This window comes from Entelurus aequoreus, linkage group LG07, assembly GCF_033978785.1.
Source record: "Entelurus aequoreus isolate RoL-2023_Sb linkage group LG07, RoL_Eaeq_v1.1, whole genome shotgun sequence".
Taxonomy (NCBI): Eukaryota; Metazoa; Chordata; class Actinopteri; order Syngnathiformes; family Syngnathidae; genus Entelurus; species Entelurus aequoreus.
Window position 1 is genome coordinate 75,210,171 of NC_084737.1, and position 13,748 is coordinate 75,223,918.

Genomic DNA, 13,748 nt, shown 5'->3' on the forward strand with positions numbered 1-13,748 from the left:
CTACTAATCATTGCTTCCATGGCCGCAAGTAGACTACATTTTTTATAAGTACAATTATCACCGGTGTACTGGAGGAATAGCTAAACATGCCACACACTGAGCAAGAGGAGACAACAAGCCACGCTAACCCCTAAGATAGCTTGAATGTATAGTAGTAAAACCGAAGAAAATTTGCTTTAAACAGAACTTTAACTAGCTAGAACCGCGTTACAGCGAAGAGTAACCAACTTTGAACAGGAAATTTGTACTATATGTTAATATTTCCACACAGCAAACATGGAACAAAAAAAGTAGGTTAGCCACACTGCTGCTCCTCAATTCTTGTCTAACAGGTAGCAGCAAAGTGGAATGGATTTCCGGATTGATTGAGTGATAGAAACTTTTATTAGTAGATTGCACAGTACGGTACATATTCTGTACAATTGACCACTAAATGCTAACACCTGAATAAGTTTTTCAACTTGTTTAAGTCGGGGTCCACGTTAATCAATTCATGGTACAAATATATACTATCAGCATAATACAGTCATCACACAAGTTAATCATCAGAGTATATACATTTAATTATTTACATTATTTACAATCCGGGGGGTGGGATGTGGAGGGGGGGGGGGGCTATCAGCATACTTCAGTCATCAACAATTATATCATCTAAGAAATGGACATTGAAACAGTGTAGGTCTCACTTTGTAGGATATGTACAGTGAGCAGTGAACATAGTGAGCTCAGAAAGCATAAGAACAAGTACTGTATATACATTTGATTATTTACAATCCGGGGATGTGGTAGGGGGAGGGGGTTAGGCTAGGGTTGTAGCTGCCTGGAGATGTTCTTTTAGTGCGGTTTTGAAGGAGGATAGAGATGCACTTTCTTTTACACCTGTTGGGAGTGCATTCCATATTGATGTGGCACAGAAGGAGAAGGAGTTAAGACCTTTGTTAGATCGGAATATGGGTTTGACGTGGCTAGTGGAGCTCCCCCTGGTGTTGTGGTTATGGCGGACATTTACGTTTTGCCGGAACATAGGCACATGTCATTATTTCGCATCTCATTGAGACACACCTTCATTCCGGAAAACCATTAAACAAGTTTGCATTCAGTTTGGTGAGCAGCCGGCGGTGAAGCACTTGTGGAATCATTTAGCAAACATTAATGCACAGACATGTTGCAGGGTATCGGATATCCCTGTAGGTTGGATCAGACCATTACGTTGGTTTCGGAAACTGATACCGATACTGGATTGCCTCGACCATATTCTTAGTTTTGAGCGAATACAATTGCACCTAGTTCCTCTCCTTACGGAAAGTAGTCTATATGGACAGAAGTCTTGAGAAGCCTCTTAATCAAATATAATTTCCCCACTATTTTCAATGGCCAAATATGTATGAAACAATAGAATGTTTCTCTCTCTTTTTGCAGGCCAAGATTGAGACACCCCCAGTGACAGCCATTGGAGCAAAAGCGGCACCTGTAATGGCCTCAAAAGGAGCGCAACCTCCACTCACAGGCATAGGTGAAGGACATAGCCTTCTGCAACGCACTGTTAATGCTTCCCGTAGGAAATGACGGAAACAGACCGCAATCATAAAAGCTTGTAAAGCCAATGTTTGACCCAGTGAAATACACAATCCTATTTTGATGCCCAGCATTCTGAAATGTCACGTACAGTGAGATATTTATTTCTAAGCAGCCAACAACATAAAAAAAACACAACAGGTGACAAATGACAAACAAGACTTTTATCCTGCTATCTCACTGACTCACCATCATGAGTTCCTTTCCTCCCACCTTTCTGTCCTCATCCTCATTGTCTTAATCATCCCGTGCAGGCTCCAAAGCGGCTCCGAGGCCGGGAGGGATAGGCAGTGCGGCGGCAGGTCAGCCGGGCATGGAGGGAGACAGCGTCTTGTCCAAGATCCTGCCAGGAGGAGCCGCTGAGCAGGCTGGAAAACTGGGAGAAGGTACCAGGAGTAATCATGTATAAATATAGCAAAGTCATCAAGTTTTCTCCAAACAACAGTCTAACCTATATTTTGTTCTTTTCCAGCTATAACCGGTTTTGGCAAAAAGTTCACCTCTTTCTTCTAAAGTGCTACGTTTAAGGTGTGTTTGCATGCAGCCTGTAATGTGTATTATTAATTGATGTTTTGAAGGAAAAATCCGTAGAATATAAAGTGTTCAAATAGGATACTATCACTGCTAAAAAAAATATCCTGTATTGAATTGATTGATTGAAACTTTTATTAGTAGATTGCACAGTACAGTACATATTCCGTACAATTGACCACTAAATGGTAACACACGAATAAGTTTTTCAACTCGTTTAAGTCGGGGTCCACGTAAATCAATAAATGGTACAAATATATACAAACCCCGTTTCCATATGAGTTGGGAAATTGTGTTAGATGTAAATATAAACGGAATACAGAGATTTGCAAATCATTTTCAACCCATATTCAGTTGAATATGCTATACAAAGACAACATGTTTGATGTTCAAACTGATAAACATTTTTTTTTTTTGCAAATAATCATTAACATTAGAATTTGATGCCAGCAACACGTGACAAAGAAGTTGGGAAAGGTGGCAATAAATACTGATAAAGTTGAGGAATATTCTTCAAACACTTATTTGGAACATCCCACAGGTGAACAGGCAAATTGGGAACAGGTGGGTGCCATGATTGGGTATAAAAGTAGATTCCATGAAATACTCAGTCAGTCATTCACAAACAAGGATGGGGCGAGGGTCACCACTTTGTCAACAAATTTGTGAGCAAATTGTTGAACAGTTTAAGAAAAACGTTTCTCAACCAGCATATTCAATTGAATATGGGTTGAAAAGGATTTGCAAATCATTGTATTCCGTTTATATTTACATCTAACACAATTTCCCAACTCATGGAAACGGGGTTTGTACTATCAGCATAATACAGTCATCACACAAGTTAATCATCAGAGTATATACATTGAATTATTTACATTACTTACAATCCGTGGGGTGGGTTGTGGAGGGGGTTGGGGCGGTGGGGTTAGGCTTGGTTGCTATCAGCACTTCAGTCATCAACAATTATATCATCTGAGAAATGGACATTGTAACAGTGTAGGTCTGACTTGGTAGGATATGTACAGCGAGCAGTGAACATAGTGAGTTCAGAAGCATAAGAACAAGTATATACATTTGATTATTTACAATCCGGGGAGGTGGGATGTGGTGGGGGGAGGGTGTTAGTCGAGGGTTGTAGTTGCCTGGAGGTGTTCTTTTAGTGCGGTTTTGAAGGAGGATAGAGATGCACTTTCTTTTACACCTGTTGGGAGTGCATTCCATATTGATGAATGAGTTAAGACCTTTGTTAGATCGGAATCTGGGTTTAACGTGGTTTGTGGAGCTCCCTCTGGTGTTGTGGTTATGGCGGTCATTTACGTTATGGAAGTAGTTTGACATGTACTTCGGTATCAGGGAGGTGTAGCGAATTTTATAGACTAGGCTCAGTGCAAGTTGTTTTACTCTGTCCTCCACCCTGAGCCAGCCCACTTTGGAAAGTGGGTAGGAGTGAGGTGTGACCTGGGGTGCTTTCAAAATAAACTTGTGTGAACTGCAGGTCTCGTGGGAGGTTGTTTAAGATTTTCCTCTTGTAGGCAGGAGTGGACAGTGCACCTAAACTTGTTGAGACTAGTGTTCTCCCAAAGGAGTTGGGAGAGTATGTTTGTTCCCCCTCTGTCATAGAGCCTCATGTTTGGTTCCAGTGACAGACAATGTATCTTTACTGTGTCAGTCAATGTGCATACTTGCCAACCCTCCCAAATTTTCCGGGAGACTCCCGAATTTCAGTGCCTCTCCCGAAAATCTCCTGGGAAAACTATTCGCCCGAATTTCTCCCGATTTCCAGCCGGACTTAAGGCACGCCCCCTCCAGGTCCGTGCGGACCTGAGTGAGGACAGCCTGTCGTCACGTCCGCTTGGCCAACGGTTTACGTTGTATTGCGCACCCTGACAGCAAGTGTCGGAGTCGGTTCTGAAGTATGAAGTAAAGAGACGTAACTTCGTCACCTCGCCTGGTTATTGATGCCAACCCAGAATATTACACAGCCCATACCTATTCTCCTTCAAAGGCTGTGTTAGTGCAATGCTTTGCAGCCAGTTTCAAATACAACAATGAGTATAGAGGAGTGTTATGTGCGTATATGTGTAAATAAATGAACACTGAAATTCAAGTATGTATATATATATACATATATATATACATACATATATATATATAATAAAATACATACATACATATATAATAAAATACATACATACATACATACATACATACATTATATATATATATATATATATATATATATATATATATATATATATATATATATATATATATATATATATATATATATATATATATATATATAGCTAGAATTCACTGAAAGTGAAGTATTTATTATATATATATATAAGAAATACTTAAATTTCAGTGAATCCTAGCTATAAATATACTCCCTACTCCCAAAAAAAATCTCTCCAATTTGGAGGTCTCAAGGTTGGCAAGTATGATCAACACATTGCTATAGCTGACACAAGCATGTGTTTCCTTATACTTGTGTGCCTTAGATCAGTGGTCCCCAACCACCGGGCCGGTCTTGTTTTTTGGCTGAGTAAATCTGGCAATTAAAGCTCGTTTAATACATGTAGCGCTAAATTTCACCAGGTGAGGGCGATAACGTTACACTTGAGTTTTTTTGTGTTGAGCCACATTCATTGTGCGCTTCTATTTTTTTTATGTAAAATACACAATTGACATTCCATCCATCCGTTCATTTTCTACCTCTTAACCCTTTTGGGGCCGCGGGGGGTTGGCACGTATCCCAGCTGCACTCGCCAGCAACATTGCAGGGCTTATATAAAATACACAATGGACTTTATCTTATGTTTTTATCTTCAGTCTTACAAACCTCAAAACAGAAGAAGTGTAAAGAAATAAAACTGAGGAAACAAATTCAATAGAAGGAACATCAATCTCCAACAAAACTTCTGGAGCTTCTGTTTCTTCATGCTGTAAACTATCTGTCTAGCTGCACATGCTGGAAACAAGTAGCAAGGGCAGGATAATTAATTTATTGACAGTGCAGTGTGAAAACTGGTGTGTTTACTTTGCAAATAGGTAAACGGAGTCTCAAAGGAATATAACGGGGCACATTCTGACAACTTTCAAATGTCGATGTCCGGCCCCTGAGCCCCAGAGCTCTTGAAACTGTGGCACTCTTTATTATGTAGTTGAATAGCCCCGGTCTAAGGGGAGTATCCGCTTTTGTGCATTTGCAGGACTATGTAAAAACGCAAAGCCATGAGACCTTGTACCAGAAAAACCTGAGATGTTCCTCCATTTTCCAATTCCCTGAGCAAGATATACAGAAGAAGAGAGAGAGAGGCCAGAGAGGACAACCAAGCATATTGGTGAGTACTTGAACTCATTTAACCTACAAAGAAGAGGGCATTTTTTAATGCTTCGGGCTGTGAGTGCAAAACTGTCCTGATCATTACCATTTTAGTTTTTAGAAACATAATCTAAACACGACAATACAATAATATGCCTTCTTGTGTTTCTGTCATTATTACTCTTTCCACTGTATCGGACATGAGGGGTAATTTCCCCACCTCAGCAGGATAATAGGCTTGTTTAATTGCCTGGAATGTTCCATATGTGCTCCCCGCTAAAGTCATATAGCTGCTAGTAAAGAACTAATGGCTAAGGACCATTATAGTCTTATATGAATGTCCTTGCATACTCAATGCACCACTGAACTATTTCCCTTGTGGCTCATTAAAGTTTGTATAAGTCTAAGTCTGTGGCATGTAGCCATGTTTTATTAGGATTACACTGAACTATTTGTAATATTTTGACCCTCTCGTGTACATTATGTATTAAAGTTAACCTTTTTCTTAACTCTTAGTGTCAATCAAAACTGAGCGCTAATATCTTTGTAAAGTTCTAGACCAGGGGTGCCCATTACGTCGATCGCGAGCTACCGGTCGATCGCGGAGGGTGTGTCAGTCGATTGCCAGCCAGGCATTAAAAAAAAATTGTCCTAAAAATTTGCTATCATCAATCTTCACTGTGATGTCACTTGATTGACATTCACGGCGCTCGAGGATCTTATGAGATGACGCTGGCTGCTGTGAGCTCAGTATTTAGAAAAAAAAACTGACAGGAAGGCGAGAAACACTTTTTATTTCAACAGACTCCCACGATGTCGTCAAAAGCTTAAAGACCGACTGCACAGTTCCTGTCTTCACAATAAAAGTCCTTCTCCATTCTGCCTGTGCTAACAAAATAAGAGTCTCAGAAAGATAGCCCACACAAGCGAGCAAGCTACGGAGTGTGCTGTTAATGTATTTCTTGTAAAGTGTGTAAAAACGAATATGGAAGCTGGACAAATAAGATGCCAAAACCAACCACTTTCATGTGGTATTGGACAGAAAGGATGACTTTTTTTTCACCTCCACAATGTAAATTCGAAAATGTGGAAGTTATCAACACAACTGTGAAACCTGTCTGATTGCAATCAATGCAATTCATTAGAATAAAGTAATACACCAACTTATATTTTTGTCTTCATGAAAGAAAGGAATATTTATGTTATGGTTATAGATTGAGTTTATTTCGAACATGCATGCAGCTGAGATAGGCTCCAGCACCCCCCAAGGGACAAGCGGAAGAAAATGCATGGATGGATTTAATTACCACATGTTAAACATGCTTGTATTCTCATTAAAAACCTTTAAAATGTAAACAAAACACGTTTGTTTCATAAATAAATGAATTTAAAAAATAAATTTAAAAAAAATATATATATAAACATATAGCACTACATTCACTTAATGCCTGAGACACAGACACCATCTAGTGGCCAATATCTGTATTGCACATTAGATGCAGTTATAAAAAAAAAACTTTTTTGAGTAACCCTGCAGATATTAACGTTAGCGTCAATCTGATGTACTTTGCAATACAGCCCTTTACATTGTAATACTTTGGTAATTGGTGCACTTAGGGATGGCCAACACTACATACCACACACACCTAACAATCTCTCCATCACAGAAAAGAAAAATACTACTGGAGCTAGTGGCTAAGGATGTAACGATAAATGAGTAAATTAGTACTTAAGGACCTATTATGCAAAACCAACTTTTCCTACCTAGTGGTACCCGTTTTAGTGTACAGTATTTGGGATCCCTATAAGTTCCACAAATTTGAAATCAAACCATGGAGGCATTTCGGAGATATTTATAAAATAATTTACCCTTCCCTCATACTTCCGCCATACGGGCCATTTGGAATTTGCTCTGACTTGTGACGGTTTCTGACTTGTGACATCAGTGGATATCTCCATATCTGGTATCCCAAAGACCTTTGCACGAGTCCGCCATCGTAGTCCGACGCTGTGTTCAAATACGTTTCTTATTTTGTCTTGCGGGGCAAACAGGCTCGTACATACATATGCATCCTCCACTGTTGCCATTTCTAATGTAAAGTAGCGTATAGTTCTAACTTATATTTGTCAGTAGACTCCTTATGGAAGCACTAAAACTACAACATGAATGATGGGGAGAAAACGCAGTCAAAGTGGAGGCACGTAAATAAGACCGACCACAAAAAGTCATATCCTGAGCGGGTCAGAAAGCGGCTTGAAGACAGTCAGTAAAAGATAATATATGCAACGTTTTGACAAAAGAACCATCATTACATGTTATGTAGACCATGTAATAAATGTTTTAAATGTAGGAAAAAAAATCTTTCATGCTAACCGCAATAAAACTCAGTGGTTAATATGACTGTTTTAAAATAAGATTATCGAACACCGTGATTAATAGTGGCTCTTTGATGAACTCACAGACAGACTGGCGTTAGCTCGATATCGGAAAAGCTAACATGAATACATGAGACATTAATGTCTTTCCCAAACAAAACATGGCGTACCTCAATCTAAATTTATATGAACACAGCTATGCAATTGTGCACATTGAACCTACAAGCTGTGCTCTCCTAGGACAGAGTGATGCATAACAAAGATGTGTTTGCGGTGCGTTCAAGGACTGCTGAACAGAATAGGAAGCGCGCAGAACACTTATCAGTAAAGCATAAAAAACATAAAACATGCAACATGGTGGGCTAACAGTGAGTCTAGTAGTTTAATCAAATCAAAGGATTTCAGTGTATATACTGTAAGTACTTTTTGAGCACATTTAACAATATTAATCAACCAATCAATGTTTATTTATATAGCCCTAAATCACAAGTGTCTCAAAGGGCTGCACAAGCCACAACAACATCCTCGGTTCAGAGCCCACATAAGGGCAAGGAAAAACTCACAACCCAGTGGGATGTCAATATGAATGACTATGAGAATTCTTGGAGAGGACCGCAGATGTGGGTAAGCCCCACCCCCTCTAGGGGAGACCGGATGCAATGGACGTCGAGTGGGTCCAGCATAAAATTGTGAAAGTCCAGTCCATAGTGCAGAGGTGTCCAAACTTTTTCCACTGAGGGCCGCAAACGGAAAAATGAAAGCATGCGGGGTCCATTTTGATATTTTTTATTTTTAAAACCATAACAAAATATATTGATTTTTTTTTTTTTTTTTACCTTTAGGACGCCTGGGGCCCACAAAGGGTCTCAGTCATTAAAATGTTAAAACAAGTCAAATTATTATTATTTTTTTTAATTTAACGCTTACAATAAATCTGTATATCAACTTCAGGGTTGATATAAAGTAAAAAAAAAAAAAAAATGCCCTACGCCTTTTCTGTCAAAGGCAACTTTGTTTTTTTTAAAGTAAAACTGAAATATGCAGCATTTGGACAATTGTGAAGTAATTGGAGCCCTGAAAAGATCAATAATGCATGACACCATTGATTTTATTTTCATTATTATTTATAAGTCTATAAGTCGCAGTTTTTTTCATAGTTTGGCCGGGGGTGCGACTTATACTAGAGGAGCGACTTATGTGTGAAATGATTAACACATTACCGTAAAATATCAAATAATATTATTTAGCTCATTCAGGTAAGAGACTAGACGTATAAGATTTCATGGGATTTAGCGATTAGGAGTGACAGATTGTTTGGTAAACGTATAGCATGTTCTATATGTTATAGTTATTTGAATGACTCTTACCATAATATGTTACGTTAACATACCAGGCACGTTCTCAGTTGGTTATTTAGGCCTCATATAACGTACACTTATTCAGCCTGTTGTTCACTATTCTTTATTCATTTTAAATTGCCTTTCAAATGTCTATTCTTGGTGTTGGGTTTTATCAAATAAAGTCCCCCAAAAATGCGACTTATATGTTTTTTTCCTTCTTTATTATGCATTTTCGGCCGGTACGACTTATACTCCGGAGCGACTTATACTCCGAAAAATACGGTAATCACAGTGAAAAGATAAATACAATCCCACTAAATATTTGGGGATCCAAAAGGTCCCCCACTCATAAAGTGATACATTTTTATTATTATTTGTTTTACTTTCAACACTTAAGTTATGAGATCAATTTCAGATATACAGGGATCAGTCGATTTTACGTTTGAACTATTATATGCAATATTTTTTCCACATAAAGCATTTTCATGTGAAATATTTGAACTAATTGGAGCCTTGAATAGGTCAATAATGCATGATAAGATTGATTTTTTTGCCTTTTTTTTTTTTGTAATTATTTACAAAAAAAGGAACATAAAGATAGACAGCCTGCATGGCAGCTTTGTGTCAACATTGCAACTTTTTCTAGTTAGATTTCACCTCATTTCACTTTTTTAATGTTTTTTTGAGTTTTGCAATAGCATTTCCAGAATGTGTGGCGGGCCGGTAAACAATTAGCTGCGGGCCGCACTTTGGACACCCCTGCCATAGTGGATCTAACATAAAGTGATAATCATGATCATCGGGATAATTCTACTGTTAGCTAACCTGGTAACTCCCTGACGGTGGCATCTTCTTGGCATTTAGGCTCGTACAGGGGTCGGGAACGTTTTTTTGCTGAGAAAGCCAAATATTTTAAAATGTATTTCCATGAGAGCCATATAATATTTTTTTAACACTGAATAAAACTAAATGCGTGCATTTTTTAAGTAAGACCAACATTTTTACAGTATAAGTCTCTTATTCTTTTTAATAACATTGTTATTCTGAAGGTAACCAATAATAAATTAAATACTTCCATACCATTAATGCGACTTCTGGTGCTGCATGGTTTTGCTGATGGCTTTGTAGTCGTTATTTTTAACACTGTGATTACCAGCGGAATTATTCATTACTTATTGTGTTAAGCAATGTCATCTAAGATTCATCTGAGAGCCAGATGCAGTCATCAAAAGAGCCACATCTGGCTCTAGAGCCATAGGTTCCCTACCCCTGGGCTAGTAGAATATATACAAGCACTTGAGTTGTTGGCAGTACTCAACATTCTGAAAGGCCTTTTTTTCGGACTATTTTTAATGAACATTTTTGATTACCAAAGGGGAGTTTGTAAAATCCCGCTGAACAAACCGGACACACCACGCGATAATCCGATCATTGCGGATTTATTAGTTCAGAACGAGGACTCGGGTTCAGAATAGGCTAGTGCGTTTAGGCAAACCTACCTTTACTACCTTGCTCAGGCCATTCTAAATATGTTATATGCAAATTGTTTTTCGCCCACAGATCATTTGACGCGATCATCGGACTACATCTGCAATGAGAAGTGATACACAACTACACCTGTATGCAGACGACACCGTCGCTGGCTGCTTTTTAAGGAACAGGTTTGAATGCTTGTGAACAATTGAGGAATAACAAAGCGGCTTCTCTCTTCCATTCTTTCTATTCCGAGGAAATTTGAAGAGCGAGGAACGTTGGATAATAATTGTACTTTAACAGTTTTTCTGGTACCGAAGACCTCTTGTTTCTTCACCTGTCCAATTCAAGGGAATGCATCACGTGGAACAAACAAGACAACAACGATGTCACTGGGCGTTTCTTTCTACATTCCAGATTATGCCTCCTCACTTTCCTGAATGCCGATTCTGTTTTCTAATTCCCCAACATTCCTCAGTTTGTCTTTGATGAAGTATAACATTAGAGACGGGGAAAGATAATATCAACAACATGTAGGACTTTGGAATGCATGGAACTTTATATCACAAGACCTTTACACTGTTCATCACCATCTCTAAACAGGCCATAAAGACGTGGCGAAATGCATTGGAGCTGGATAACACAAATGGTAATGAGGGAAGAAGCGACAAAAGGAAGTGGTAGTTTGTTGTATGTAAAAAAATATATACTGTATGTTGGTATTACAAGGGAGCCTAAATGTGGTCTGGTTGTTTTTCAGTCATTACAAAGCCATTAAGACATAAGAACTTAAATTCTATCCCAGCTGTGATAAATTTCCCATTTGTTTTTTTATTTCTCTTGTGTTTCTTTTATTATTGTTTTATTTGCCAGCAAGGCCTTAATATGTATGTTTTATTTTTAATTGAAAATGGACTTTTTTATTATTATTTTTTTACAAACTTTCTTCATGGAAATGTATCTATATTTTTTATTTTGTTCTATTGTTGGAGTCATTGTTTTGTTCCAGTCAAAGAGCCTTCCCCCTCTATTTTTGACAGCCATAGGATTATGAAATACAGAAGAAATAGAGTATGAGCTAAGACAGTCAAGAGCACAACTGCGGTCGAGTAGAAATGTGTTGCCTCTGTCTGTCTTACTTCCCAATGATGTAACTCACCAATCATGCAGTACCAAAGCAAAAGTCCTGGGCCACAATTACATATACAAATGTATTACATTTTACTTGTTTTTATTTTTGCTGGTTCATACTGAGACAGTACAAGTAATATATACTCTGGAGTTGAATACAATCTTTTCACTGATGCTTGTTCTAATTGCAAGACAATGAAGTAATCTGCTCGTAAAAGCTTTATTAGGTTACATTTTCACATTCTTAAAATTGCTGTATGTCACTGGCTCCAAATAAAAATGTTTAAACCAAAAAATATAAACATCAACATCTAGTACATTGGGGCTGCAACGATTAGTCGACATAATGAACATCCATTATAAAAATTAATTGACAAAGATTTGATACTGTTGACGAGTCGCTTGATACAATTTAAATTGATGGACTGCCAAGAATGTTTATGTTTACACTTTTATTCCTTCAGGTAAATAATTGCAGCTAAATAGCCTTAACAGTACTGGATAAAAATACTTTTTAAATGTGCGGCGTTTGCTCCGCTGCTCAAGCCCTACCAAGCAGAGCAAGCACCGCAGGGGCCCTATAATAAGTCTTGTTTTTTCCTCACTGTGGTTATTAGGCTGACCCAAAAAACAGAACCCATACAATTTCAAGAGATTTCCTGAATATAAACTTCAGTCTGTCTACAATCATTCCCCAAAGTTTCAGTTATGCTCTGCATAAAAGTCAAGGTATTTTCCAAATATGCTCTAAATGGGTTTCGCGGCCTTGGAGGCCAACTTGCATACGTTGTGCAAAATTGTTGCTTTTTGATGGAGCATGAGGACGCCGTAACTTTCTCCAAAAATTGTGTATTTTTCTTGGTTGGGAAAGACTTGTTCCAATATTTAATGCACAAAGTTGACTGATAGTTTTGTTTTTCTTGGATTACAGTTGAATTCACAATAATAGGTTTTAAAAATAGGTTTTTAAAATTAGTTATAATCAAAATGCAGACTAATTGTGTGCATCAGATCATAAGCAACAATCGTTTGACTTGTCGACTAATGAAAAAAATAATCGCTGACTAGTCCACGATTAAAATAATCACATTGTAATTTATATAGCCCTCAATCTTTGTTTGGCACCCTGCAGCCTATGTTAATAATAGTGGTTCAAGGGAACATCCATCTGTCCATTTAACTAATAAACATCTATTTGTCACAATGACAATGAAATAATTGGCGTTCGTGGCTGTCAATCACGACTGCCTTGCACTACCATGCAAGCATGTAGCGAGCGTCCACACACACAAAAGCATCCCCAGAGATCTGAACAAAAATTTGCAGTAATGCCTGACCAAAAAATGACTATACAGAGAAGTACAATTTTAGTAAATGTCAATTTTATTTCAGCACTGAAGGGAAAGTATTAAGGATTTGTTATATTCCCGTTGAACATGCGAGTAAAATCACAACGCTTTTCCAAACACTGCGTTTAAAAGTAGTGCTATATTGTTACTTTTATGTGCATGTGTATTAATGGGTTAACATGGTTAAAACTAGAAGGAGGGCAGGTAATATTGCTTGTGACTCGTGCAAATGCGAGCTCCCTCTGGAGAGCCAGTGACTTACAGCAACAGTAGCTAGAACAGTCCAAGTGTAGAAAAACAATATGTGGAACTCCAAATTATATGACTTGAAAGCATACTTGCCAACCTTGAGACCTCCGAATTCAGGAAATTGGGGGGTTTGGGGTGGGCGGGGTTAAGCGGGGAGGAGTATTTTTATAGCTAGAATTCACGGAAATTCAAATATTTCTTATATATACCGTATATATATATATATATATATATATATATATATATATATATATATATATATATATATATATATATATTAGTACAGTACCCAGTAATGAAAACACAGTTCTACTAACTGTACTGTACTTGCTGCTTACTTAAAAAAAAAAAAAAACACTTACCTTTCACTATTTAGTAGCCTTTGTTCTGCCATTT

At 37.9% G+C, this 13,748-nt stretch overlaps 1 protein-coding gene across 2 annotated transcripts in view; it reads left to right on the forward strand.

The window, feature by feature from the left end:
- The window catches only part of bsna (bassoon presynaptic cytomatrix protein a), a 375,212-nt gene extending 361,739 nt beyond the window's left edge, over positions 1-13,473 (forward strand). For both annotated transcript variants that reach the window (XM_062054482.1, XM_062054483.1), the window contains 5 exons: positions 1,420-1,513; positions 1,830-1,961; positions 2,048-2,103; positions 5,322-5,453; positions 10,711-13,473. In XM_062054482.1, coding sequence (XP_061910466.1) covers positions 1,420-1,513; positions 1,830-1,961; positions 2,048-2,088 — 267 coding nt within the window. In that variant the 3' untranslated portion in view covers positions 2,089-2,103; positions 5,322-5,453; positions 10,711-13,473. The remainder of the gene's footprint in view (positions 1-1,419; positions 1,514-1,829; positions 1,962-2,047; positions 2,104-5,321; positions 5,454-10,710) is intronic.
- Positions 13,474-13,748: the final 275 nt, after the last annotated feature.